Here is a 24,225-nt window from a genome sequence, read left to right as displayed (position 1 = left end):
GCTTTGTGCGGGATACAACTTGACACTAAAAAAATATAGGTATTTTCATTTTCGTTTAGAAAGAAAATGCGTGACATTGAATTCCATCACTTATCCCGCAATATCTATAAAATTGGGTAGAAAGGGGGAAGCGGAGTGTTTTAGCACTAGATTTCCTCTGGCTACCCTGCGAAAAAGTGTGAAATTACTAATAAACGTTATTTTACTAGTCCAATAAAGTTACCTATTCGGTCTAGTTTTTTACTCTTATTTCTTCTGTTAATTGAAATAAAAATATATTTAATAACATTGAATATACTTAAATAGTTATTACGGAAATTATGTTGCATACAGATACTTAGAATAAATTTAACAATTATTACAATTTTTCAAAATTTAGATAATTTATGACATGTTCAGCATTTTTTGGTATAAATCTTTTTTTTTTTAAACACGAAATATTTTACTGTCAACGATTTTTGCTAGACTTACACTCATTATTTCTTATTAACTCCACTTATTTATTAGACACTCAAACCACGATATTACATTTGTATGTATTTTTTAGTAATGTTTTATATTACATTAAGTTATCATTAAATAATTAACAAATAATTGTCAACTGAAATAAAACAAAATATAAAATAAAACATTTACAAAACATATTAAACATAATAAATCATCGAAGAACAAAAGCGGAAGAAAACATCATTAACAAATTAAAACAAGACAATCCTAAACAAGCATCTTATAAATCCAATACCAATTCCAAAAAACCTTTATATTGGCGATACCGAAAAATGAACCTTACAGCTTCGAACTAAAACTAAGTAGGATTAAGATAAGAGATTTCCAGCAGTAAACAAATCTTTGGCTGAGGTGTAAGTGACAATAAAACGAGAAGTTACCTCGTCTTGTGGAAGGGGGGCGGGAAAGAGAGCAGAGATAGGAGGAGTCATATAGCTACGTCACTCTGGCGGGCCACGAGTCGCGCTCGACCGTTTTATTTCTTGTTTGTCCGACGCCTTCCCTATTCGCTACATTATTTATTTTTAGCATTTAAAAAATTGCCTCCGTTGGCTTGTGTTTAGGCGGCAAAATGGTGTTTGTGGATATCTAAAGTGTAATATTGTAGATTATTTCATTTGGAACGTCCTCTAGTAAATGTCAACGTAATGGCGCGTAAGTCACAACACCATTGTCCGTTTACGTTTACGCTGAATTTATTTTGTGGAGTTTTTATCGTCGGTTTTATCGTTTAAGCTTTCTTATGCATATTTAAAGCTTCCTTGCGAATACAATGTAGAGTCTACTAAATATGGATTATTATTTAAATATTTATTAATTATTGAGAATATTAATTAATGAGGTCAGTCGTGGCGCAAGCGTGTGACGATAAACGTGACAGGTTGTGAGTTCGTTTCCCGAGTCACTCAACACGCAATGTCTGCAGAATTCGGCCAAAAGAAAAAAGAAATGTCTTAATAGGAACGAATAATCTTAACACTAGGATCCCAGGTTCCCTCTGCCTACCTTGATGTGTGGAGGATATCCACAGCGTGAAGTTAAAAAAACATTAACAATGTTAAGCTCAAATAAAGCACATGTACTAAGTACATACGTCATCATTATATATATCAAAAAATCTTATAAGACTTATTTCTTTTCTTTTTTCTAACTAGAATTAGTTCAAAAAGGACAACAGTGTCTTGTGAGTCTAAAAAAAACAATAAGTCTAGGACTAAAAAAGGAAATATGTAAGGTAAATTTTATCAACTAATTAAAAGTAATAAAATAAATAAACCACAATACAAAAAATATTCGTTTTATTAAAAAATACTTAATAATCATTAATCTTAAAAATTAATTATAATTTCATCTCAAACATGGTTATACATTATTATTAAGACAAATTAATCCCCAGATCACTTCGCCTTATTAATTTTTCATGCTTTATAAATTAAACCATTTGTGAATTAAATGCTACAGATTATACAAGTACTTACGATAACATTGTTAATAGATTACTATAAGATATTTTGAGTGTAGGTATCGAATTAAAATAAATGTAAATAAATAAAATATAAAAAAAGCCATAAAAAAAGTATTTGCAAATAAAAGAATTTGGAGTATTTCTTTTTATCATCTTCGCATTATTAAAAAATAAGAATAGTAATTCCCTTTACGAATGAAAACTTACTATCCAATTATTATCATAGTAAATCATATAGCATATCACTAGGTAATATTTTTTCTATTTATAAATTGCACCATATATTTTTTATTATGAGTTCGATTCGCACTCGAGAAAACAAAATATTTAATATTTCCATTTCTTCGTTTCAGTGTCTCAACTTTAGGTTCCCTCTGTCTACCCCACTGTGTCCAGGATACAGCGTGACACTAAAAAAAATACACTCAAATGATCCAAAAACAATAGCAGCTTGATTAATACAACAATATCATTAAGAAAAAGGCAGACGCACATTAAATTACCAGAGCAGATCCCGCTAATGACCCGTACCATACAAGACACTAACAAAAGGACCGCAAGGGTTTAAAAGCTTTCTCCAATAAATCAGAACAACCCCAACTCACAATGGGCAATTACGCAACTGATGTAGTTATTATAGAACGATTTAGATTTCCACCAGTCATTTGTGTGCCATTTGTTCACTTCACTAGTGTTTGTGTTGTTTTTTGCTGGATGGGAGATAGAGATGTAGAGGCACATCACTATTTAGTACAATTTCTTATTTGATAATATTGGACGTTTATTTGTGCTGGCTAAGATCAGGGTCAGGGATCACTCTCTGTGTGAATGTGGCCTCGACGACGGTTCTCCTTCTCACATCCTTTTCTCTTGTCCTAAATTGACCCGTCCCTTATATGACATCCTTCCTTATAAAGTTCCCCGCCCCCTTAATGTCCAGTGTTTGTTAATATTTGTGTTTAGTCCGTTATGTAAATTTTTATGTAAATATATTAAGAATAACAAAATTAAACTATAAACTAACATCTGTGTAAAATAATAGATATTACTAACCCTCTTTATTTATATATTGTATATATATTTTTTGTATTGTTTTAGGTGAAGGCAGTATTTTAACTGGATCTCTCTTAAACATGCATTTTTCTGTTGTATAATATTATTCCTTTTTTTACCGTACAACCTCTTGCGTGAGTTCGTGACACTGGCGAAGTGATTTTGTGCTCAACTGGCACGTTCGGAACGCCATTATAGAAAGAACAGAACAGAACAGAACGTTTATTTGTGGATTTCATTGTAAGTTGCTATTGGAGTTTTCCATTCAAATCGTTTTTGGAGAGTTTTTTTGAATTTACATCTAGTGCTGTCTTACAAAGTGTAAAAACAATATAATAATGTGTAAGACAATATAAACAGCAGACTTAACGTGACCGATATGAAATAAGGTTGGTGTTTATCATTATCACCAATAACATAATTTGACAAATAAGTTTTTATAACTCTTAAGCAATTCATGTAATATTTTTTTTTGTCTTAAATACAGCCACACAGTCTACCCATGAATAACTATTGTTACAAGGAAAAATATTTTTGTTTCCATTACGTAAAACACTGAAGCATTCGAGGCGACAATAGTGGGTTAGACTCCCAGTTTAGGGGAAGAAATATTTAATATTTTCATATCCTCGTTCTGGTAAAGCGGCAAAGCACGAAGTTAATTTCCGCTTTTCAATACGCAATGCCTCAAGAATCCGACGGAAAGTGATGAACGGAAGCGTCTTATTGAAAAGGGAGCGTCTTAGCACTATGTTCTTAGAATGACTCTATTAATCTCGCATATGCGGGATATACATGGGCGTAGGAACAGGCCTGATCGGCCATGCCCACCTCTGAATAGCTTGGTTGCCCACCCCAGAAATTTTACTTTAAAAAAAAAGGTAAGTCCGCCATAATACATAACGTTTAAACCACACAGTACGTACACTCATAAATCATGATAAAACTGATTATCATCAGGGATTAATGACGCCCAGTTTTCAACTGAAGTCTGAAATATTCCTTGCTGAACTCTATAGTCTATAAAGATTTGAGTATAAATCCGGTTATTCTGCTTGTTATTAAAACATTGCTTAGTAACAATTTAAAAAAAAATCTAATCAGTACTTTTTGTCACTTTCCATTGTACCTACAAATCGATTAATTAATCAATTTATCTCTTATAGGCTGCAAGTCTCAAATCATCTCTTACATAAATGCTTCAAGATTTTTTTTTATTTATTTCCTGAGAAAAAATGTTTTGATTCCAATCAGGATATCTCCGAATTTCTTCCTTCACTGATGCATGATCGTGTTTTTCGTATTCGTACGAATACAATGTGGATGGCTTGATTGTTTTCTATTACAAACTGAGGAAGTTTCAATTTATCATCAATGACACAGTACACAAACATTCGATTCTACCAAGCCTATGGAGAGTTTTAAAAACTGCATTTGGATATATACACTACATTTTGTATAGCTGCTACAATAAATAAATAAAAATGAACAAATATTCATATATAAATGGCAGATTCCAAATGCCATAATCAATTGGCTCTGACTGCATGGGTTAAGAATGAAGCCACTTTTCCCTATTTTGTATTTATAATAACTAAGAAGCTATCTAATTGATAGGTATCTATTTTGTATTTGGCTATATTTTCTTTAACTGTTTTTGTTTCGTAACATTTATCTTTTAAATAACTGTAAGATTAAAATTAAATTTAACTCAATGTGCTTAAATATCAAAAGAACAATACTATGACCTATTATTTTACAATATTTAATCGGCACTCATAGAACGGCAAAACGTCAAAATAACTGCACCTATAGAGTGCATAATGCAGTGCTTGTTTGTACCGACGTTTTACGTTTGACGATTGTAGGCCAACAAAACATAGGAATGGCATTAGAAGAATGACAGAAAAATAAATGCTTTACAGATGTGACTCTTCGCAGGGTATGGGAAGTCACCGTAGTTGATCACGCATCTGCAACGAAATACAGAAACAAAAGAAAACTGAATTTCAGATATACTTACTTATATTATATGGGCACGTAATGCGCGTATGCAGAACATGTTGTATAAGTGATTTATATATATGTATATATATTTTGTATGGAGTGAGCAGACAAAATTAAATCGTATTATTCTTAGTGGCTTATGGTTCATTTGTTATAATATTTACACAATAAAAGATTGGACGATAAAATCAATCCTAAATACCAAAATAAATCAAAAATAAAATATATTTTACTACGGTTGCAGCCTATACCTAATATTTTTTATTTATGAAAATATTTATGATTATTTTTAAATGAATGCCCTAATATTTATAATCTGTACTATGACCATTTAGTAGTCCGCTTACATGATTGCCGAGGCTTGTCAAGCGTTCATAAGCCTGTCAACGGGATGTGGTGGTGACAGACGTGGATGTCGAATTTTTTTTCAGTATTTGCGTTTGTCTTGACGTATTTTGTATTATAAAAAATAAAGAAAGCTAAAATTTCAACAGAAATCAATCAATTACAGGTTAACATTAGATAAAAAACGTGTAAGAAGCTACTTCATACATACATAATATACATACTGTGATAATTCAATTCGAAAATACTGTGTTAATTCATATATATGAATTCAATTTAATTTTCATATTGAAATAAAATAATATATTTTTAATAATTAAATTTTTCTATTGAAATAAATTTATGAAAATGGCATTTTTTTATTATTTAGCGTATATTAAAATAAGCCAGAAGATCGTGCAATTTATTTTAACAAAACACATCAGGTAGGTACGAATTAATTTCTGCATACGTCTTAAGCGTTTGCTGAAAGCTACCTTTGATCAGTGTTCAAAAATTGACACTGGTCCGTATAAACGACACGCAGTCACAACTCGCAAGCCATCAACATCCAACGCCAAACGGTGTTAGTGGAAACTTGGGAAACCTTCACAGGCGTGGAAACGGCGGATACAACGGATAATCGGTTTTGGTGCATTCTGCGCCATCTAGGCAGAAATAAATCTTACTTGCCATAAATAACACACATTATGAATTTGCCCCAAAATTAAAAATAATAATGCAACTAATAATTAATTCTACCATTATAATTTAAATAAATTCAACAAACTTAATTAAAATGATAAAAGACAACTTAATATAAAAGTAATAAGTATATATAGTCTGTAATTATTAGATGTGGAAGTTTGGTACGCGTCAATCCACGCGCTTACACTGCCATCTGTTACATTTATTTTATACTAATGAGTCGGTAAAGCAGTTAGTTTAAAAATATGTGATATTATCAGAGATATTACTAATGTTGTGTTATTTTGACCATCTATTAAAATCTTTATATAAATTTATATTCTTTTAAACATACACTATACTTAATAAGTGATTTATGTGCAAGAAACGTTGTGTAAAATTATAAATTTGTATTTGGCGCCAAAGAGAGGCGGCCATTTTGTCTCATTGAGAACCCCGCGACAGGAAGTGAGTGTTGAAGGTGCTACGCAGGCGCAAATTGACCTTTCGGTTAGAGAACCCGTCGGTCACATGTGAGTGTCGATAAATATCTTAGTTTTATCGTGATTTCGCTTTGAATAGTCTTAATTTTAATTTTAGTAAGTATTTTTTAAAGTGAATATAAATCTGTGAAACGAGCGCGTTCCAAGAGTGTGAAATATGTGTTAAATTCGATAATAAAATAAAATGCGGCGCCGGCACGTTTGTCAAATTTGCTATTTTTCTTTTATGATTTATTAGTCACATGAAATAATGAAATTTTATGTTAATAGTCCTTTATTAAACGTTTAAGTACCTTTAACGCTTATGAAATATTGAATTTTCGATATTCAATTAATCAATGCAAAGTCACAGAGACACGACCAAGATGTCCCTTTGAAAAGGCACATGTTCATACAACACACGGCTCGCTGTCACCCATATAAATTCTGAACTCACGTGTTAATTTATGTGAATATCTGATCAATTTTCTTTGTATTTTACCATTTTTACCACTTTTCTCCGATACACAAAGAGATAGGTTTTCGCGACAAAGCACTAGGTGGGGTTAGGTCGTCTAAATTTTCGTATTGCATACCTAATATTTTCATATGTCTAGATAAGGGAGACAGGCGTGACTCGCAATTGTCTGCAGCGCGACACTATATTAAAGTGCGTGATGTGATCATTTGATAGCTCCAACGTGTGTTTAACACATTGTTTTACACCGTTCATTGAGAATTTGGTCGAACTTTCAATTTCCAATAATTAATTTTCATTATTTCATCTATTTATTTGCACTGTAAGTTAAACAGTCATGCTTATTGATAAGTATGGCTGAATAATATTACCATAGCTTACATTATTATTCAATTGTGTTAATTTTAAGCACAGCTGGAACCTGCTCTCTTTTTCATAGCTTTATAGAAAATTGTTTCTTTTCTTTAACATTCAAATATTTATCTGTGCATAAAGAAATGGATTTTGTATGTTCTATGAACCACCTAATTTACCATATGTCATTATATTTTGAAAGGTTATACACAGAAATCATATGTGTGAATAAAATATTATTTATAGTTCTATATTTAAATAATTAGCATTCCCATTGTTTCATGTGTAAATAATCGTTTGATAAAACAAAAAAATTATAATTGAAAAAAATTGTACAATTTTATTGCCATAGTTCTTTGGATTGTTGGTCCTCGTTAAAAAGGTAGAGCCAGTCCAGCCGTAGTTTGTCTGAATATAAATAACTATAAAAAATATGAACATAGTTTTGGATATAATTACTTAATGAAAATAATTTAATCTTATTTTTTATTACTACTATTTTTCCTCATCTGCTATTATTGATCTAAAACTTGAAGAAGTTCACTGACATGGAGGTCATTGACCTATGTACTAATCTTTTGGTCATGTCTCAAATGATCAATGGTTTAATGCCAAGGCTGCATTGGTTAGATGATTTTATTTACAGTATATTTTTGCATTTTGACATAAGATGTTTAACATAAAAAAACAATAGTATAAAACAATAATACATTCTTAACATCTATCAGTAATTTATTAAACAATAAAATAATCTGAAGATGAGTCAGTTTTATATGCTTTCTACATTCAATTTTGATAAGTCATTTTATATTATTACACAAAGATACTTATAATTACTATATAATAAAACAACATGTTTATCTATTGAAAAATGATGTAAAAAAATATAAAGTTTAATCTTTAATAAATTATAATAAAAATATAATTTTGTACTGAATCAAATAAATCATTAGCAAGTTATTGTTTTCATACAGTTAAATATGTATAATCAAATTATATGAAGTGTTTTACTAACATATTTATATAATTATTTAAGAACAATTAAAGTACAATGCAACACATTTTTAACTTTACTGTATAAATTCACAGATCACTCCACACCGTAATTAAACACCAGCAACAATGGGCGATATCGAGGACACACATTTCGAGACCGGCGACTCCGGAGCCTCCGCCACCTTCCCTATGCAATGTTCCGCTCTCCGCAAGAACGGTTTTGTCATGCTTAAGGGACGTCCTTGCAAAATTGTTGAAATGTCCACCTCAAAGACTGGCAAGCACGGACACGCCAAGGTCCACTTGGTTGGCATTGATATATTTAATGGAAAGAAGTGAGTATTATAAATATTATTTTTTTTTAGCATCACTGCTATATATAGCAGGAAGAGCAAAGAGAACCTACTGTTATTGAGTTATTTAGTGGCAGAGTGAGCTCTGCATTTCTGAATGGGAATCAAACAAATTGTCCTGTCTAAAAAAATTAAAACAATATTTTTATATAATAAAAATAAAATGAATATAAATAATACTATAAAACCCATGAAACTGCTTTATTATATTATTATATGATTTAATAAAAAAATATAAATTAATATTACTAATTTTATATATTTTTGTGTAATTTTTTTTTATTGACAGATCTCGAAAAAGTATAAAAAAATTTAGTATTCGAGCCCATAGAGTCGCGTGTGTGGTCTTTATACCGCACTCGTGCTGAGGGTACTCGAAAAGTAAATACCAAGTCCGGCTATGCGTCTCATTATATCACTGTATTTTGGGATCACCGTTTAGGACTACATACTTATACTTAAAAAAATTATTTACATAAAATAAATTAATGTTTTTTTAAGTTCTTGTTAGTTTATGAAAATAATTACTTTGATCTAGTAGCTGTATTGATTGAAAGTATAGCATATATTATTTATAGTAATTGCAGTTGCCTTGGCAAAGTAAATTATTCAGTAAAGTAAGCTATCGATTTCAAAATTGACCTAAGAAATATTTGATCAGTCTAGCTATTTATTTGTGACAATACAATATGAAAGAAAAGTTTTTTGTTTAAATGAGTGAAGTTATAATCACTTGTATGTGGCGTCACTTGGGCCTTGTTCAGTTCACCTTGACCTTTGGCAGTACACTTGCTTATTTCACATGTAATAATTTAAATAGATATTTTTCTTTTGAATTATTTTCACATTTAAAAAGAAGTTTGATAGCAATATGGTTCTATTTATGTGATTTTTTTTTTTATTTCTATAGTTATTATTATTATATACTATATGGAGCTGAATGCAAGTGGTCAAATGACCATATGGTCCTGTAGTAGGTGTAATGTAATAAACATTTGTTCCCTAATGCAGCACAGCAGTGATACAAGTACTATTCCACAAAATATTTTCATTTCATTTCAATCATCCACTTAACATGTTGCTTGCTGCATGTGGCATTTCTGCTGACAAATGCTATAAATAAATTTAACATTTATTTTTTCAAATATAAAATCAGTTATTGTGAATTTGGATAATAAATAAATTTCCATACTAAATGTCTTTTTAACTTTCAGATATGAGGATATCTGTCCCTCAACTCACAATATGGACGTCCCCCACGTCAAACGTGAGGACTACCAGCTGACCGACATATCGGATGACGGCTACCTCACCCTGATGGCTGACAATGGGGACCTACGCGAGGACCTCAAGATACCTGATGGCGATCTCGGAACTCAGCTCCGCTCTGACTTCGACAGTGGCAAGGAATTGTTGGTAGGTAGCAGAGTTTAATACTGTACCTTCTCTTGTTATATGAAATTATTTGCAGATTTTATTTGTAACTATTTTTGGTGAAAAGCAAATTTTGTATTTAGGGAAATGTATAATTTTTTTGGAATTTATAAATCTCACTATTATTTATTATCCTTATCTCTGTATATATTAATAAAATATATGTGAAAGATTTTTTTTATAGTTACCATTGATGTTCAATTTTAGTTTCGAGTATAGAGTCTCTGATGCATTTAGTAATGTATTGGTGCTAAATTAACTCGTAAATCATAACTTCCACCTTTTACCTGAGCTAATATTTTTGTTATTTGCTATATGGAAAATATGGGTTTGAAGACATTTAATATTTAATTGTATTCAAAATTTAATTACAATTAAAGTATTTTGATTTTATTAATGATAATTGGAAGATAATACTAATAATGCTTGATAATTTTTGTATAATATCAAAGTCATTATTGTATGTATGTATGTTTGTTTGTTTGTTACTATGTCATTTTAGTTTTCCTTCCTATTTATTTTTTATTATATTTATTGTGGATAATTTTGAAGAACATTTTTGGTAAACAAATATTTTTCGAAAATATGACTACCTGAATTTTTTTATTGCAATATATGTTTAGGCGATCTAACTAATTTAAATATTTACATAACCAAAATGGATTTCTATATAATTATCACAAGTATTTTATACACTGTTTTAATCTTCTCATATCAATCAATCAATTATACTTAAGTTGTCAAAAAGGAGTTTTGTTTTGTAGCTAGTGTCATTTTATCAATACGATAAATAAGTATGATGAATAATGTTTAATTGATTTTTTTTAAATCGATAAAATTATTTTCTTTTTACAATATTAACAGATTTTTTTCTTTTCTATTCCAGTGTACCGTACTGAAGTCGTGCGGAGAAGAATGTGTTATAGCGGTGAAGGCAAACACAGCTCTCGACAAATAAACCAACTAAGAATTTATAGGGATATAAAAGCATATAATTTTTTTACAATCAACAACTTACATAAATGTAAAACATAATATTATGTATAATTTAAAGTAAACACGTGCCGGGTTGTTTGTTTTGTCGCTTAAGTCTTAAAAGTTACTTTGCTAGCCTCAAGTTGTGCGATATCGGTGTGGAAACCCGTAACCCCCGTGGTAACTTTTATACCTGTATATTCATACGGCATACATTCTTGAAACATTTTTTTTAACTTAACGCTAAATTGAATACATACTAAAATATTGAACAGAACCGAGAAAAAATTTTAAAAAAATAAACAAAAAAATAGAAATAAAGAAAATTCTTGAATGTGGTGTGTGATTGATTGGTCCTTTGTTATTTGATAATAACTGTGTACCCACTGCCCGTCGACACTCGTTTTCTTTTTTTTTGTATTTATTTATTATCTAGTGACGAAGACTGAACACTGTCACGATGATCCGATTTAGACTGATGTGCATTTTTTGTTTTAATAAAATAGTTGATTATTACTATAATATAAATATAAAATAGCAGTAGTAAATATCCAGATGTCGGCCTTTCCTTGCTCTCTCGTTGTTTGAGCCGGGGATGTTGCAGAGTTCCGTAAGCATAACTGAATCGTATAAACAAAAATCCGTAACTGTAATCTAATCCGATGTAAAAGTTACGGAAGTGAACTGAATCTAAATGTTGTTTTGAGAAGCTTAGTACCAAGTAGCGATAAGTACAAAGAACTTTTGTTACTAAAAAATGATAAACAACATTTATTACAAATAGTAATTCTTTAATTAAAATATCTATAAAATACAATAATAAATAATAATATTCTAATATCCGTATCGAGTCATATCCGCAACATCCTCGGTTAGAACGTGCCGTGAGTGTCATCAGACAGGGTATGCGGAATTATCATTTAACATCAAATTGTCAAAGACGATTTATATACGAAAATATTATGTAAGAATGGTTAAGGTAAGGCCCTATAGATATGATATTTTTTTATGCATTACTAAATTCGTATTCGCTACTAGTTAAAGAACTCTCAGATCCGTTCACCCAACGGTGCTTTGCGTTCGTGTATATTATTCTTTTGATTAATTTTCAAAATTGCATATTTGTTGTTGTTGGTTCTTTTTTTTTTTTACTAAACAGCTTAAAATCAAGTCTCTTTTTTTCATTTATTTACTAAAGTATTTCTGGACATCGGACGGTGTATAATAAAATACTTTAGTAGCGATAACATTTTATATTCACCATGTTCGGAATACAATCGGTTATATTTTTATTTTTTTTCTTCTCTTAATAATTAAATTCGATTTAGTTGTGGATTGATTCCATGAACTAGTACGTGTTGTAAACTAATAAAGTAATCGAAAATAAAAATATGACTGCAATTTTTTTAATTACCGACTCCATTTAAATTTAAAGTTTTTTTATGAGATTATAGGCTTGCTGTCTGATTTATTTTATTATTAACGAGATATAAGTTTTTGATTGTAATGATTTAAAATTTTAGATTAACCTAATAGACGATATGGAATCGAAACTTATAAAGGCGGAACCGCAATATTGCTATATTTTTTAAACTTGGTTCTTATCAGTGCCAATAAAAAAATATATTTTCATTTCTTCTGTCTCTTTCACTCACCTTAATATGGATCCGTCATTCTGTAATACCTATAGTAAGGAATGATATATGAATGAAAAAAATTTTTCATTCAATTTATCTTTTTACGGGCAACGTTGGATAATAAAAGTGCGTTAGAATATGTGTATATATATATACGTAATGGTACGAATGATTTTGTGCAATTTTCTACGTATATTTAATTTTTTTTGTCAATGTGCGACATTACCGAATTAAATAGCATCGGCTCATGATTAAATAAAATATGTGAATGCAGTAAATATTTAACGTCTGTCGAATTAAAATCTGTACAAAATGATGTTATTCTTTGATCATTCTTTTTTTTAATAATTTAGTTTAGTATTTTTTTGTTTTTAGTAGTTTTGACCCCTTTTTTATTTTTTTAGGGATCAAAACAATATAGGTAGTGGAGAGTAAGAGAGGTTTTTTTTAAGGAAGAAAATGTTTTCATCATATTGTGTCTACACTTGAGAATACCTTGCAGTAAATGTTAGAAGTTTCATAACTTCTAAATAAAGCTTACCTACATGAAATTTTACTATAGCTACTGCTAACTGAATGAAAAACTGATTAGTTTCGAACGAGCTTCTTGCTTAATGTATAGTAAAGTTAACAAAACAACATAATTGATGTAAATATGCCCACAATTAGAATTGAAATCTAAACGTCGATAAAATTTGTTTTGTTTTTATAAAAAACAATTATAAGCTTTTATTGTTTAAAGTTATCCATGATATATTGATCCTGTCCATTCATCCATCCATCCATCAGCCTTTCAACGTCCACTTCTGGACATAGGCCTCCTAATTCTCATCACTCCGTCCGGTCCTGCGCCCTTTGAATCCAGCTGATTCCCGTTGTATTCCCTGTAAGTTTTATCAAATCGTCAGTAATATAGGTACAGATTTGGACCTTGAAAGAAAGCCGATTGCAGCCTGTCCTCCCGGTTGAACTACAGGAGATGTCAACATTTTATTTATTATATCATAATCACATATTTCAACGGGTCTGTGGAACCTAATGTTGAGAAAGGAAATTCTCTTCGCATTTTCATAATAATACTTACTGATATCTTAATATACTGTAATTTCCAACCAGTTAACTCCAGTCCATTCAGTTAAGATGGCTGGTTTGCGAATTAAGGTATCGATATGTTAAATTCCTCCAGTGGAATTAAACCCACAAACGTTGCGTGTTCACTTACGCCCAATGTTAATATTGTATCCTATCTCCAGTTAACGTCAATCATGGATTGTCCGACATGTCTATCCGATCACTAACCTGCATGCCATCTTCCATCTCTGTCTATTTCAATTTATGGATTAGGATTGATTATTAACATTGGGCGTTAGACGTAATAAAGAAAGAATAATTGGTAAGAAAGCACAGGGTCTCTTTCTTTTTTTGTCTTGTAATTTATTAAATTGAAGACTAATTTTATTACATACAGCTTCAGAATATAATAAAAAAAAACTTTATTGAACACAAATATAACAGAAAAAGAAACAATATATTTTTATAAAGCAAAGACGGCCTTATTGCTTTAAGCAATCTCTTCCAGACAACTCTTGTAAAATAAAGGACTAAAAATAAAAAATGGGACTAACGTTATAGTGCAAAATAAAATACAGTAATAAAATAATAATGAATATATATACATATCTACATATAATCCTATTAATATAATAATTCTACATAAAATATATAAACGACTAAAGATAAACTACAGTTATATTTTGAAAAGATACTCTTAAACGATTTTTAATAATATTAAGTGATTTAGAATGACGTATTTCGGAAGGAAGTTCATTCCAGAGGATAGCAGATTTTACAGTGAAAGAATTGGGTACGACAAGTTGCAGTGGCGTAGCTAGGGTATTTGCTGCCCGGTGCGGCTCGGGGGAGTTGATGCCCCTTTCCTGTTAATGAGTTCTAAAAAAAAAGAAAGTGATCGTCGACGTTAAGTTCTAAAAAAAAACAAAGTGATCGTCGACTTTGATGCCCGGTGCGGCTTAGAGGACTTAATGCCCTTTAAAATGGTATAAAGTCTAAAAAACAAAGAAAAAACACTGATCGTCGACTTTGATGCCCTTTTCCTTTTGATGCCCGGTGCGACCGCCCCGCTCGCACCCCCCTAGCTACGCCACTAACAAGTTGGAAATTTAAGAAGATTATCGCTCCTGGACCTAAGTTCAAGGCGTAGGCTAGAATCGGAGCCACGGAAGCAGAAACGATCTTTTAAATAAGCAGGATAGAGAGGATTATAAAGGATCGAATAGAGGAGAGTAAGCATCCGGAAGTTACGGCGATGTCTGATAGGAAGCCATCCCAGCTGACGTCGATGATCTGAGACATGATCAAAGTTACGAAGACCATAAATAAATCGCATACATAAGTTTTGTAACCGCTCTAATTTGTTTAATTGTTCCTCAGATAAGTCTGGATAACATTAGTCAGCATAATCTAAAATCGGTAGCAGTAGTGGGTGAGCTAAAGTAGTTTTGGTTTTAACCGGTAGGAGATGTTTATATCGTTTGAGGGATTCAATACTAGCAAATAATTTTCGACTGACCTCCGCTATCTGCGCTGACCGCGAAGATAGCGAGTTGTCTAAAATAATCCCAAGGTTCCTTATAGACGCATTAACACTTAAATCGACACCATTAAGCTGTACTGAAGGAAGTTTTATACTGTCAAGTTTTTTTAATTGCTTAGTGCTGCCTATGTGCTTAACTGGGACTTACTAGGATAAATAGTAAGTCCATAAGATGTACTCCACACAGATATATTATGTAAATCCTCGTTAAATATACAGATGGCCAAATCCATATCACTGGATGGATTCGCTAAGTAAATCTGTAAGTCGTCAGCATATAGATGGAAAGTAGAGGATAGGGTTTGGGAAACAGTATTAATAAAAATAGAGAACAGGAATGGGGAAAGGACACCGCCTTGTGGGACACCCGCAGACAATGAGCATAGGAAAGATGATTTGTCGTTTGCTTGTACGTATTGTCGCCGGTTCGATAGATAGTTTCGGAACCACTCAATAGCTTCTGGGGAGATGTTTATTGATTGTAAGACAGCAATTAGTAAATCAGTATTAACAGTATTAAAAGCGTTACTGAAATCAATCAATGCAATGAGGATAAGATTTTGGTTCTCCATATTAAACCGTATATCATCGCACACTTTGATTAAAGAAGTAACTGTGCTGTGTCCACTTCGAAAACCAGATTGGAATTGAGACAAAGTACGGTTTTCTAAAAGGTATCGATTTAATTGTTCCGAGACAATACGCTCCAAGACCTTAGACAAGAAGGGAAGTATTGAAATTGGACGGTATTGGGAAAAGGATTTTGGATCTTTGGATTTATTACTTTATTCATTACGCTAAATTCATTTAGCCACCCTTTATAAATATAAAATTAAGGAGAGAGTGGTTATATGGAAAATATCTTACTTAGTCGCTTTCTTATTTCATTGAAGTTTCAATTACTTCGATTCTAATTGATTGATTCTTTATTTTATCGTTTTTAGGTGTGTTAGTAACAAACAGATAAATGTCATTTCTTGTTGTTGTTGTTCTTTAATTATGGCGATCCGAGCGTGCCAGTTCAGCACTAATCACTTCGCCAATGTCACGTTGAATGGAAAACACACAAAGGAGAGTGTACGGTAAAGAGACAATATTACGCAATAGTAGATGCACGTTAAAAAGAGATCCAGCTAAGATACTGCCTTCACCTATAAGATAAACAAAAATTATACACAATATATACATAATAAAGGGTTAGTAATAGATTATATTTTACAAAATTGTTAGCTTATACTATAATATTATTAGATCTAATATATTTACATAAGAATTTACACAAAGGAGTATATACAAACATTAACAGACACTGAACATTAAGGGGACGGGGAACTATATGAGGAAGGACATCATACAAGGGACGAATTAACTTTGGACATGTGAAAAGGATATGTCATTTCTTATTGACAGTTAATTATGTGACAAAATGACAACAGACGGTTATTTTAAAAGTCAAAAACAGGACAATAACATTGCAGTAGATTTTTTTGACGTTCAACACACGTGTGGCTTAAGAATTTATAATCTTGTTTTATTTTCAGTTTTATTATTATATAAAGGATATATTATATTAATATTACATCTTCAGTTAAAACTATCAGTCTGAATGAAGCTTTATACTTAGAAGTCACTTGAATCTTTTTTGTAAATCATGGAAAAACATTTAGTTTTTTAAATTGTGTGATATATTTTAATAATATAATGGAGGATATTATTGATATAGATGATGATAGTGTGAGTTTTGGTAGTAGATCCTAAATTACGATTTTAATACGATACTTAAAAGATTTTTACGACAGCTATATCATTACTTACTCTTTTTTTTTCCTTTTAGGACATGGAATCTGTGATATATACATCAAATAACATAGATAATTTTGACAAAATAAAGCTGGAAAATTCCCTTTTTTGTGATATTTTAGAAAAGTGCTTAAGCTTAGAAAATTCTGATGGGATGCTATCAATTATTAATAGTAAACTGATAGTTAGTTACAATGGAGCTAACGAGACTTACAAAACTTCCTCAGAATTTCAAAAAATTTTAAGGAAAACACTTTCTTTATTAAATAACAATCCCCGGCAAAGGTGTACACATCTACAATTTTTATGTAAAATGTTGTCAAGTTCAATAGTAAAGAAAAAAGTGCATTTAATTACTTTAGACAATAATACTACAGGTATATATTTATTTTGGTGCATACATATAAAAAAACAACATGGTTGTTATTTATTAATAATGTAATATTAATATTTATTAAAACTACTAGACATTTTTCAGAAAATAGATTTCCAAAGTTATCTTGCAAAAGAACCAATGAAATAGATACACAATGGCAAACTAAAAGGCTTAAAATGAAGGATGATGAATTTATTATGAATTATAATGATATAACAGATCAAAGTAATAGCAATGTAAACGGAACCACTTTACATTGTATTGATAAAGAAAATAATAGTGAGCAAATTAATTCCACTAAAGAAGAAACTAAAAATAATAAATTCTTAGGTCCTAATTGTGTTAATGAAGAAAATAATGAAATCCAAATTAATGATAATAGTAAGCAGGCTAAAACTAATAAGCTACTTGTTCCTACTAGCATTAATGAAAAAAATGAGGACAACCAAATTAATGCCCTTAATGAAGAAAGTAAAAATGATAATAAGCTTCTCGTGCCTATTAAAACTGTAGAATTTAGTTCTCCTGAAAATCTTAAAGCAAATGCAATAAAACAAATTGAAAGGAAAATATTGTTATGTAAAAATAGAATAGCTAAATTAGATGAGGAGGAAGTTTGCGGTGACAGTACTGATTCCCCATATATTAAAAGTGAAAAGTAAGTTTGTTAGCAACTTCAAGTGGTAAAGTAAAAAGCAGTGTAGGCACATGGAAATTTTGTGTTTAGTGGCAGACCTTTCTTTGGCTACTAGAGAGTAATAAAAATAATTTAAATATAATAATTTCATATACAAACTTAATCATAGTGTGGTTCCAATGTGCATATCTTGAAAACCATCCATATCCAACCAGTGTTATGGGCAATAAATGCCTCCAGAATTTGGTGTTCAGTTGGGAACAGAGTGTCATAAAACTGAGTTCCTAGGTTCCCTCTGCCCGCGTTGCTATTTACAAGATCCAGCAACTTACATATTTTAAATGATTTTATTAACTACATTTCGCATAATTATATTTTAATATTTATTATTTTATAATTATTTAACAGGTTAAAAGTGAAAGTGGTGCTACTATACCAAGAATTATGTGAATTAACCGGCGAAGAGTCTGTAAAGCGTCGCCAAGTCTGTATAAAGGCTATGGAAGGCCATCCTCCGGGACCCTTGAAGAGGCTGGAAACCTTTTTAAACGATAACATTGAAAGTGATGGAAATCCACCATTCCCAGATTTCAGAGATGTTGTCAAATGTGTACTTATTGCTAACAAGGATGATAATTTGGGTTGGGGTAAAGCACAAGTTATGAATGAAGGCAATTATTTTTATTTTTCTTGTAATATTTGAGGTTGAGGTGTGGCGCATGGACACAATCGAGCAATTTCACCCATGAGACACAGCGTGACGCTAAATAAAGTTATCTGCATGCTGTATAAGCAGGAAAACAGTTCCCCAGTCACTGCCCAATTTGAAGTACATGGCCAATCTTAACGTCTTGCTTTGTCTTCTTACCAGAGTTAAAAACTACTTAATTCGCCCTAGTAGTATTCGAACTCATATTTTCTGTCACGCTAAGCTTATTAGCGACATTAATAGGCTAGGTTTTAAGAAGGCCGATTGAACCTATCCCTAGGTTGCACGTACTAAGGTCCTGACCCTGCAAGAGGTTGCAATGTATGAAATCCTACAAACTATATTCTCATTCCAGCTCGAGCTTTATTTACATACTGTGGTCGTGCTTTACAAAAACGAAGGCAAAAAAGGGAATACAAGGATCTTTTGAGTAAAGTAGACGTAAGTGACGACGACCCCGCGGACCACGACGCCGAGCTGCTCGCTAAACTAGAGGCTAACAAGCGTATAGGAATTAAAAAGGAATTAGAAGTGCTACAAAAGTAAGTGCTTCTCTATTTTACCTTAATACGACAAATAAACTAATGCTTTACATATATATTTTTAATTTTTATCCAGTACTAACGGACGCGCGCAGCTTCGCTTGCTAATTTAGGGGTGAATTCTAATAAACCATGGAACATGTGTTCAATGAAATATTTTTAAGAGTCTAAGTTTCAAATTTTATAAAAATTGGTGCAGATTTAAAAAAAAATCTATACAAACTTTGAACCCCTTATTTGCACCCTTAAGAGGAGAATTCTAGAAAACCCTGAAACATGTGTTCAATTAAATACTTTTAAGACTCTGAATTTCAAATTTTATAAAAATCGGTGCCGATTTAATTTTTTTTCCATACAAACTTTCCACCCCTATTTCACCCCTTTAGGGTTAAAATTTTTCAAAATTCCTTCTTAGTGGATGTCCAGATTACGAAAGTAAACATCTGTCCAAATTTTACGTTTCTACGCACAGCGGTTTCGGCTGTGCGTGCGTCTTACCTCAGTCAGTGAGGACAAGTCCTTTTATATATATAGATTAACGGGGGTAGTCCGAAAGAAACTAGTGCCCAGACATCTTTTTTTTTATTTTAGTCGGGATTCCCGACATTCAGCGATTGTTGAGCGGCGCAACTCAACATAACACATGTGTCTTACCAAAACAAAGAAACGATATCAGTTAATTCCCCCTGGTGGTAATTGAACCCACAACCATCGCATATTCGTCTTTATCATGCTACTAATATTAGGAAAATTCATGTGTTAGGATTTGAACCTGTACGGTTCGGGATCGAAATACGAGCTTGCTTGTTTCATATATTTTTTACATTTTTAATGTGTTATTCCATACTAAGGAATCCTTGGATTGTCTCCAAAGGGCGCAGGATTTTTTATACGTTATCTAAAGTAATATAGTTGTCACAACTTTTTAGAAATATTTTAAAATTATACATTAATTACTATAGTACATGAGACAAATTAGACAAAGTGTAACCTTTCTCGGACAAAATGAATGTAATTTCAAGAGTCATGAACTAAAGAATTGTAGTATTGTTTCACTAGGTTGTTCTTCACCCTACCGCGCTATATGCGGGGATACAGGGGGAAGTAATGAGTAACATTAAAGTACACACTTCCCACTGTATCCTGCATATGTCAGGATAGGCAAAGAGAAATTCGGAACCTAGTGTTAAGACACTCCGTCCCTCACTGAAAGCCGTGCTTAGCCTTGTCACCAGAACAAGGAAATAAAAATATTAAATATTTCACTTCCTCGGGTAATTGAACCCACAATCTGTCGCGTTTACATTTGCACACTTGTACCCCTGCGCCCATAGCCTCAATACGTTAAAATTATTTACAGGTTTACAATGATGCAGAATACTTCCGGGGATCAAATGGCTGAAGATATTTATTCAGATTCTGATACAAACGAAGCATCACCAAACGTCAGCACTGACGCACCTACTGCTCTTAAAGATAATATAGATGTTAATATGAACGAAAACAATGTTACAAATGTCGATAGCAAGGAAATAAATAATGTTAAAATAAAACAAGAATCTGTTGATAATGTAGCGGACATGTTGAATGAGCTTGGAGATCACATCAAAACCAGTGCTACCATTGAAAATCCTCTGTTTGTCATAGAAATCTTGGATTCTTCTGATGAAGAATCTTGAATTATAAATAATAAACAATATAAAAGTATAACTAGTAAATGCCCAAGACTGCCACGTCTCTTAATATAATAAATAATAATATATTATGCTATTCTATAATTATATATATTATAGTTTAATAGTAATTTAGATAGCCATTTCTATATATTTCGGGTTATTCGAAAATGTGTAGTTAGGATTATAAATTTAGTTATTTTGAATATCTTCTTGGCAGGTTTCCAAGAGTGATGAACTTACCAGTAGTTTGAACCAGGGAACCTCTATAATTTTTTTTATATACTTTTGTGATTATGCACCCTGTGTTAATTAAATTTATTTAAATAAATAAAATTTATTGAATAATGTTTTTATTAAAAAGTGACGTTATATTTATGGAAAAATAAGCTAAAAACCTACAGCCGAGAGCCGAGCCTACAGGGAGATGGAGTGAAGAACCTAGGAAACTAGGTTCTTCACTCCATCTCCCTATGAAAATATATATTTTTTCGGATTTTTTTTTATTGTCGGCTTTACCTCTAAAATTTTAATTTCGTAGTTCATTGCTACAAGCGATTAATTCATAATATAGAAGAAATAGTTTCATTTGACAATAAGAAACGAACGTTAATGTTAATATCTTGGAATGTCTGAAGCATTGGGTATTGATGAGCGGAGCATAAAGCAATTGGTGAAGGAGCGTTTCTTTAGTCGCCTGAAAAAAGTGCTTGGCAGCCTTTTATCTGGTGGCAACAAGGTGCGTGCTTTCAACGGTTGGGTTATGCCGCTTTTAGCCTATACTTTTGGCATTGTAAGATGGACGCAGACTGAGTTAGACTCCGTAGATCGCCAAATACGTAAATTGTTGACGACATACCGAATGCACCATCCGCGTTCGTCTGTAATGAGACTGTATATCCCGCGTAAGTGTGGAGGTCGTGGCTTTTTGAATGTCAAGAACCTCCATAACCACGAGGTATGCAGTCTTAGAGAATATTTTCTCAAGATTGACGTGGATATGCTAACCCAAGGATGTGGTAACAGTTGACAAAGGCCTAACTCCTCTTTCCTTGGGCAAAGAGAACTGGCGTCGGCCTGTAGTATTTACTACTTCTGATCGCATGGCTGTATGGAAGAGCAAGGAGCTGCATGGTAGATTCCATAGAGCCCTAGTGGGCCAGGACGTGGATACTGCTTCATCATTATCTTGGTTACAGTTCGGGAATCTTTTCGGAGAAACTGAAGGTTTTGTCTGTGCAATTATGGACGAAGTTAACAAGACACGGAACTACCAGAGACATATTATGAAAGATGGCACTATCGGCATCTGCCGGGCGTGTCATCGACCTGGGGAGTCCCTCAGACATATTGTCTCTGGTTGTTCTCATCTTGCTAATGGTGAGTATTTGCATAGACACAATCAAGTGTCCAATCAAGTAACCAAGATAATACACCAGCAACTTGCTCTTCAATGTGGCCTTGTAGAATTGGAGGTGCCTTACTACAGGTACAATCCCATGTCAGTTCTTGAAAATAGCTGTGCTTTGCTCTACTGGGATCGGTCTATTATTACTGACAGATATATTGTTGCCAATAGACCTGATATAGTACTAGTAGACCGAGTGGCGCGCCGCGCAGTGATTGTTGACGTTACTATCCCACATGATGAAAATCTCGTGAAGGCCGAAAAAGAAAAACAATCTAAATATTTGGACCTAGCCCATGAGATTACCGCCATGTGGGATGTCAATGCGACTATCATTGTGCCGATAGTGGTTTCGGTTAACGGTTTAATAGCGAAAAACCTCGACCAACACCTTAAGAGGCTATCGCTTAGCTGTTGGATCAAGAACCGGATACAGAAGGCAGTATTACTTGAGACGGCACGTATTGTGCGGCGGTTCCTCTCTCTGGAGCCCTAGCCACCGATGGCTTGGACCCTTGTCCCGCCCTCGGAAGAGTGGTTTTTTTATATTTTTAAATGTATCTTTTTTTTATAATAATTTATATTTAAAAATGTAAAATTGATTCGCTAATTTAATAAAAGTATATATGTACTATGATTATTTCCACGGGTCTGTGGAACCTAATGTTGAGTTAAACGAAATTATTTTTGCATTTTAATAATAATACTTGCTGATATCCTAATATACTGTAATTTCCATCTGAATATGCAATATTAATATTATATATCCTTTATATAATTATAAAACTTTGAAAAGAAAACAAGATAATAAATTCCTAAGCCACACGAGAGTTGAACGTCAAAAAAAAATCTACTGCAATGTTATTGTGCTGTTTTTGACTTTTAAAATAACCGTCTCTTGTCATTTTGTCACATTAACTGTCAATAAGAAATGACATTTATCTTTTTAAAATAAAAATCCTTAGAATCGAAGCTTTACTAACACGCATAAAAGACATAAAATAAACAATCAATCAATTAGAATCGAAGTAATTGAAAGTTCGATGAAATAAGAAAGCCACTAAGTAAGATATTTTCCATATAATCACTCTCTTCTTAATTTTATATTTTTAAAGGTTGGCTAAATAAAGCTGTATGTAATAAAATTAGTCATCAATTTAATAAATTACAAGACCAAAAAGTTTAAGACAAAATTGTTTACAGTTAAAAATAGACAATTTGCAGATTATCAGAAATTGTTAAAAAATAAAATAGATATATTAAAAATAAGTAATTATATATTCATGTTAGATTTAATTTGACCAACACTGTATTAAGTTTATTATACCTACTTTATTATTCTTTATCATTGTCTGTAATTGTTTAAAAAAAACAAATTCAATAACCCAACAATTAAGTACAACTGCCTACAATCTTATACGTTAATAAGTATATAAATTATAATTTTTTTGCAGATTATGATCTATTTAACTTATAAAAATTAAAATTGTTACTGTTTCTAATATATAAGGGCAAGTTTGTCTTGTAGCAATATTGTAATCTTTAACAGTTTATTTTAATTGTTTTGCAGAAATACTTTTTGTGTAAATATAATTAAAATAAATGTTTATAAGCAATATAAAAAATGTAAGGTGTTTATTTCTGCATTTATTTTTTAGTATTGTACCATAAATTATTCACTCTTTCAAAATCATTTGGAAGTATTATTACATAA

General features: G+C 31.7%; 2 protein-coding genes across 5 annotated transcripts; both read left to right on the top strand.

The window, feature by feature from the left end:
* The first annotated feature begins 6,418 nt into the window (after positions 1–6,418).
* Positions 6,419–13,068, top strand: eEF5 (eukaryotic translation elongation factor 5). Of its 2 annotated transcripts, none has more exons than XM_085185353.1 (4): positions 6,419–6,576; positions 8,447–8,688; positions 9,921–10,122; positions 11,027–13,068. In XM_085185353.1, exons 2-4 carry the CDS (start codon positions 8,480–8,482, stop codon positions 11,096–11,098), a joined length of 483 nt encoding a protein of 160 aa, XP_085041479.1. In that variant the 5' UTR covers positions 6,419–6,576; positions 8,447–8,479; the 3' UTR covers positions 11,099–13,068. The 2 variants fall into 2 exon arrangements, with proteins under 2 accessions (XP_085041479.1, XP_085041480.1); XM_085185354.1 differs by having other exon boundaries at positions 6,504–6,642.
* Positions 13,069–16,791: 3,723 nt separating this feature from the next.
* On the top strand, positions 16,792–21,451 carry LOC146538844 (daxx-like protein). 3 transcript variants are annotated; one of them, XM_085185350.1, is made up of 6 exons: positions 16,792–17,110; positions 17,201–17,543; positions 17,645–18,200; positions 18,588–18,850; positions 19,244–19,430; positions 20,791–21,451. In XM_085185350.1, the coding sequence occupies exons 2-6, from the start codon at positions 17,204–17,206 to the stop codon at positions 21,107–21,109; spliced, it is 1,665 nt and encodes a 554-aa protein (XP_085041476.1). In that variant the 5' UTR covers positions 16,792–17,110; positions 17,201–17,203; the 3' UTR covers positions 21,110–21,451. The 3 variants fall into 3 exon arrangements, with proteins under 3 accessions (XP_085041476.1, XP_085041475.1, XP_085041477.1); XM_085185349.1 differs by having other exon boundaries at positions 16,793–17,100; XM_085185351.1 differs by lacking the exon at positions 16,792–17,110 and having other exon boundaries at positions 17,406–17,543; positions 17,634–18,200.
* The last annotated feature ends 2,774 nt before the right edge of the window (positions 21,452–24,225 follow it).

Source organism: Heliconius melpomene, chromosome 5 (genome assembly GCF_056956725.1).
Source record: "Heliconius melpomene rosina isolate 202511_hmr_F chromosome 5, ASM5695672v1, whole genome shotgun sequence".
Taxonomy (NCBI): domain Eukaryota; kingdom Metazoa; phylum Arthropoda; class Insecta; order Lepidoptera; family Nymphalidae; genus Heliconius; species Heliconius melpomene.
The sequence above is the reverse complement of the archived record's forward strand: the minus strand, read 5'-3'. Positions and strand labels throughout refer to the sequence as shown.

Coding starts and splice junctions, on each gene's coding strand:
- eEF5 (XM_085185353.1), top strand. CDS start 8,480: ATGGGCGATATCGAGGACACACATTTCGAGACCGGCGACTCCGGAGCC. Junction 8,689..9,920: donor GATATATTTAATGGAAAGAA/GTGAGTATTATA, acceptor TTTAACTTTCAG/ATATGAGGATATCTGTCCCT. Junction 10,123..11,026: donor ACAGTGGCAAGGAATTGTTG/GTAGGTAGCAGA, acceptor TTTCTATTCCAG/TGTACCGTACTGAAGTCGTG.
- LOC146538844 (XM_085185349.1), top strand. CDS start 17,068: ATGGAGGATATTATTGATATAGATGATGATAGT. Junction 17,101..17,200: donor TTGATATAGATGATGATAGT/GTGAGTTTTGGT, acceptor TTTTCCTTTTAG/GACATGGAATCTGTGATATA. Junction 18,851..19,243: donor AGCACAAGTTATGAATGAAG/GCAATTATTTTT, acceptor TTCTCATTCCAG/CTCGAGCTTTATTTACATAC.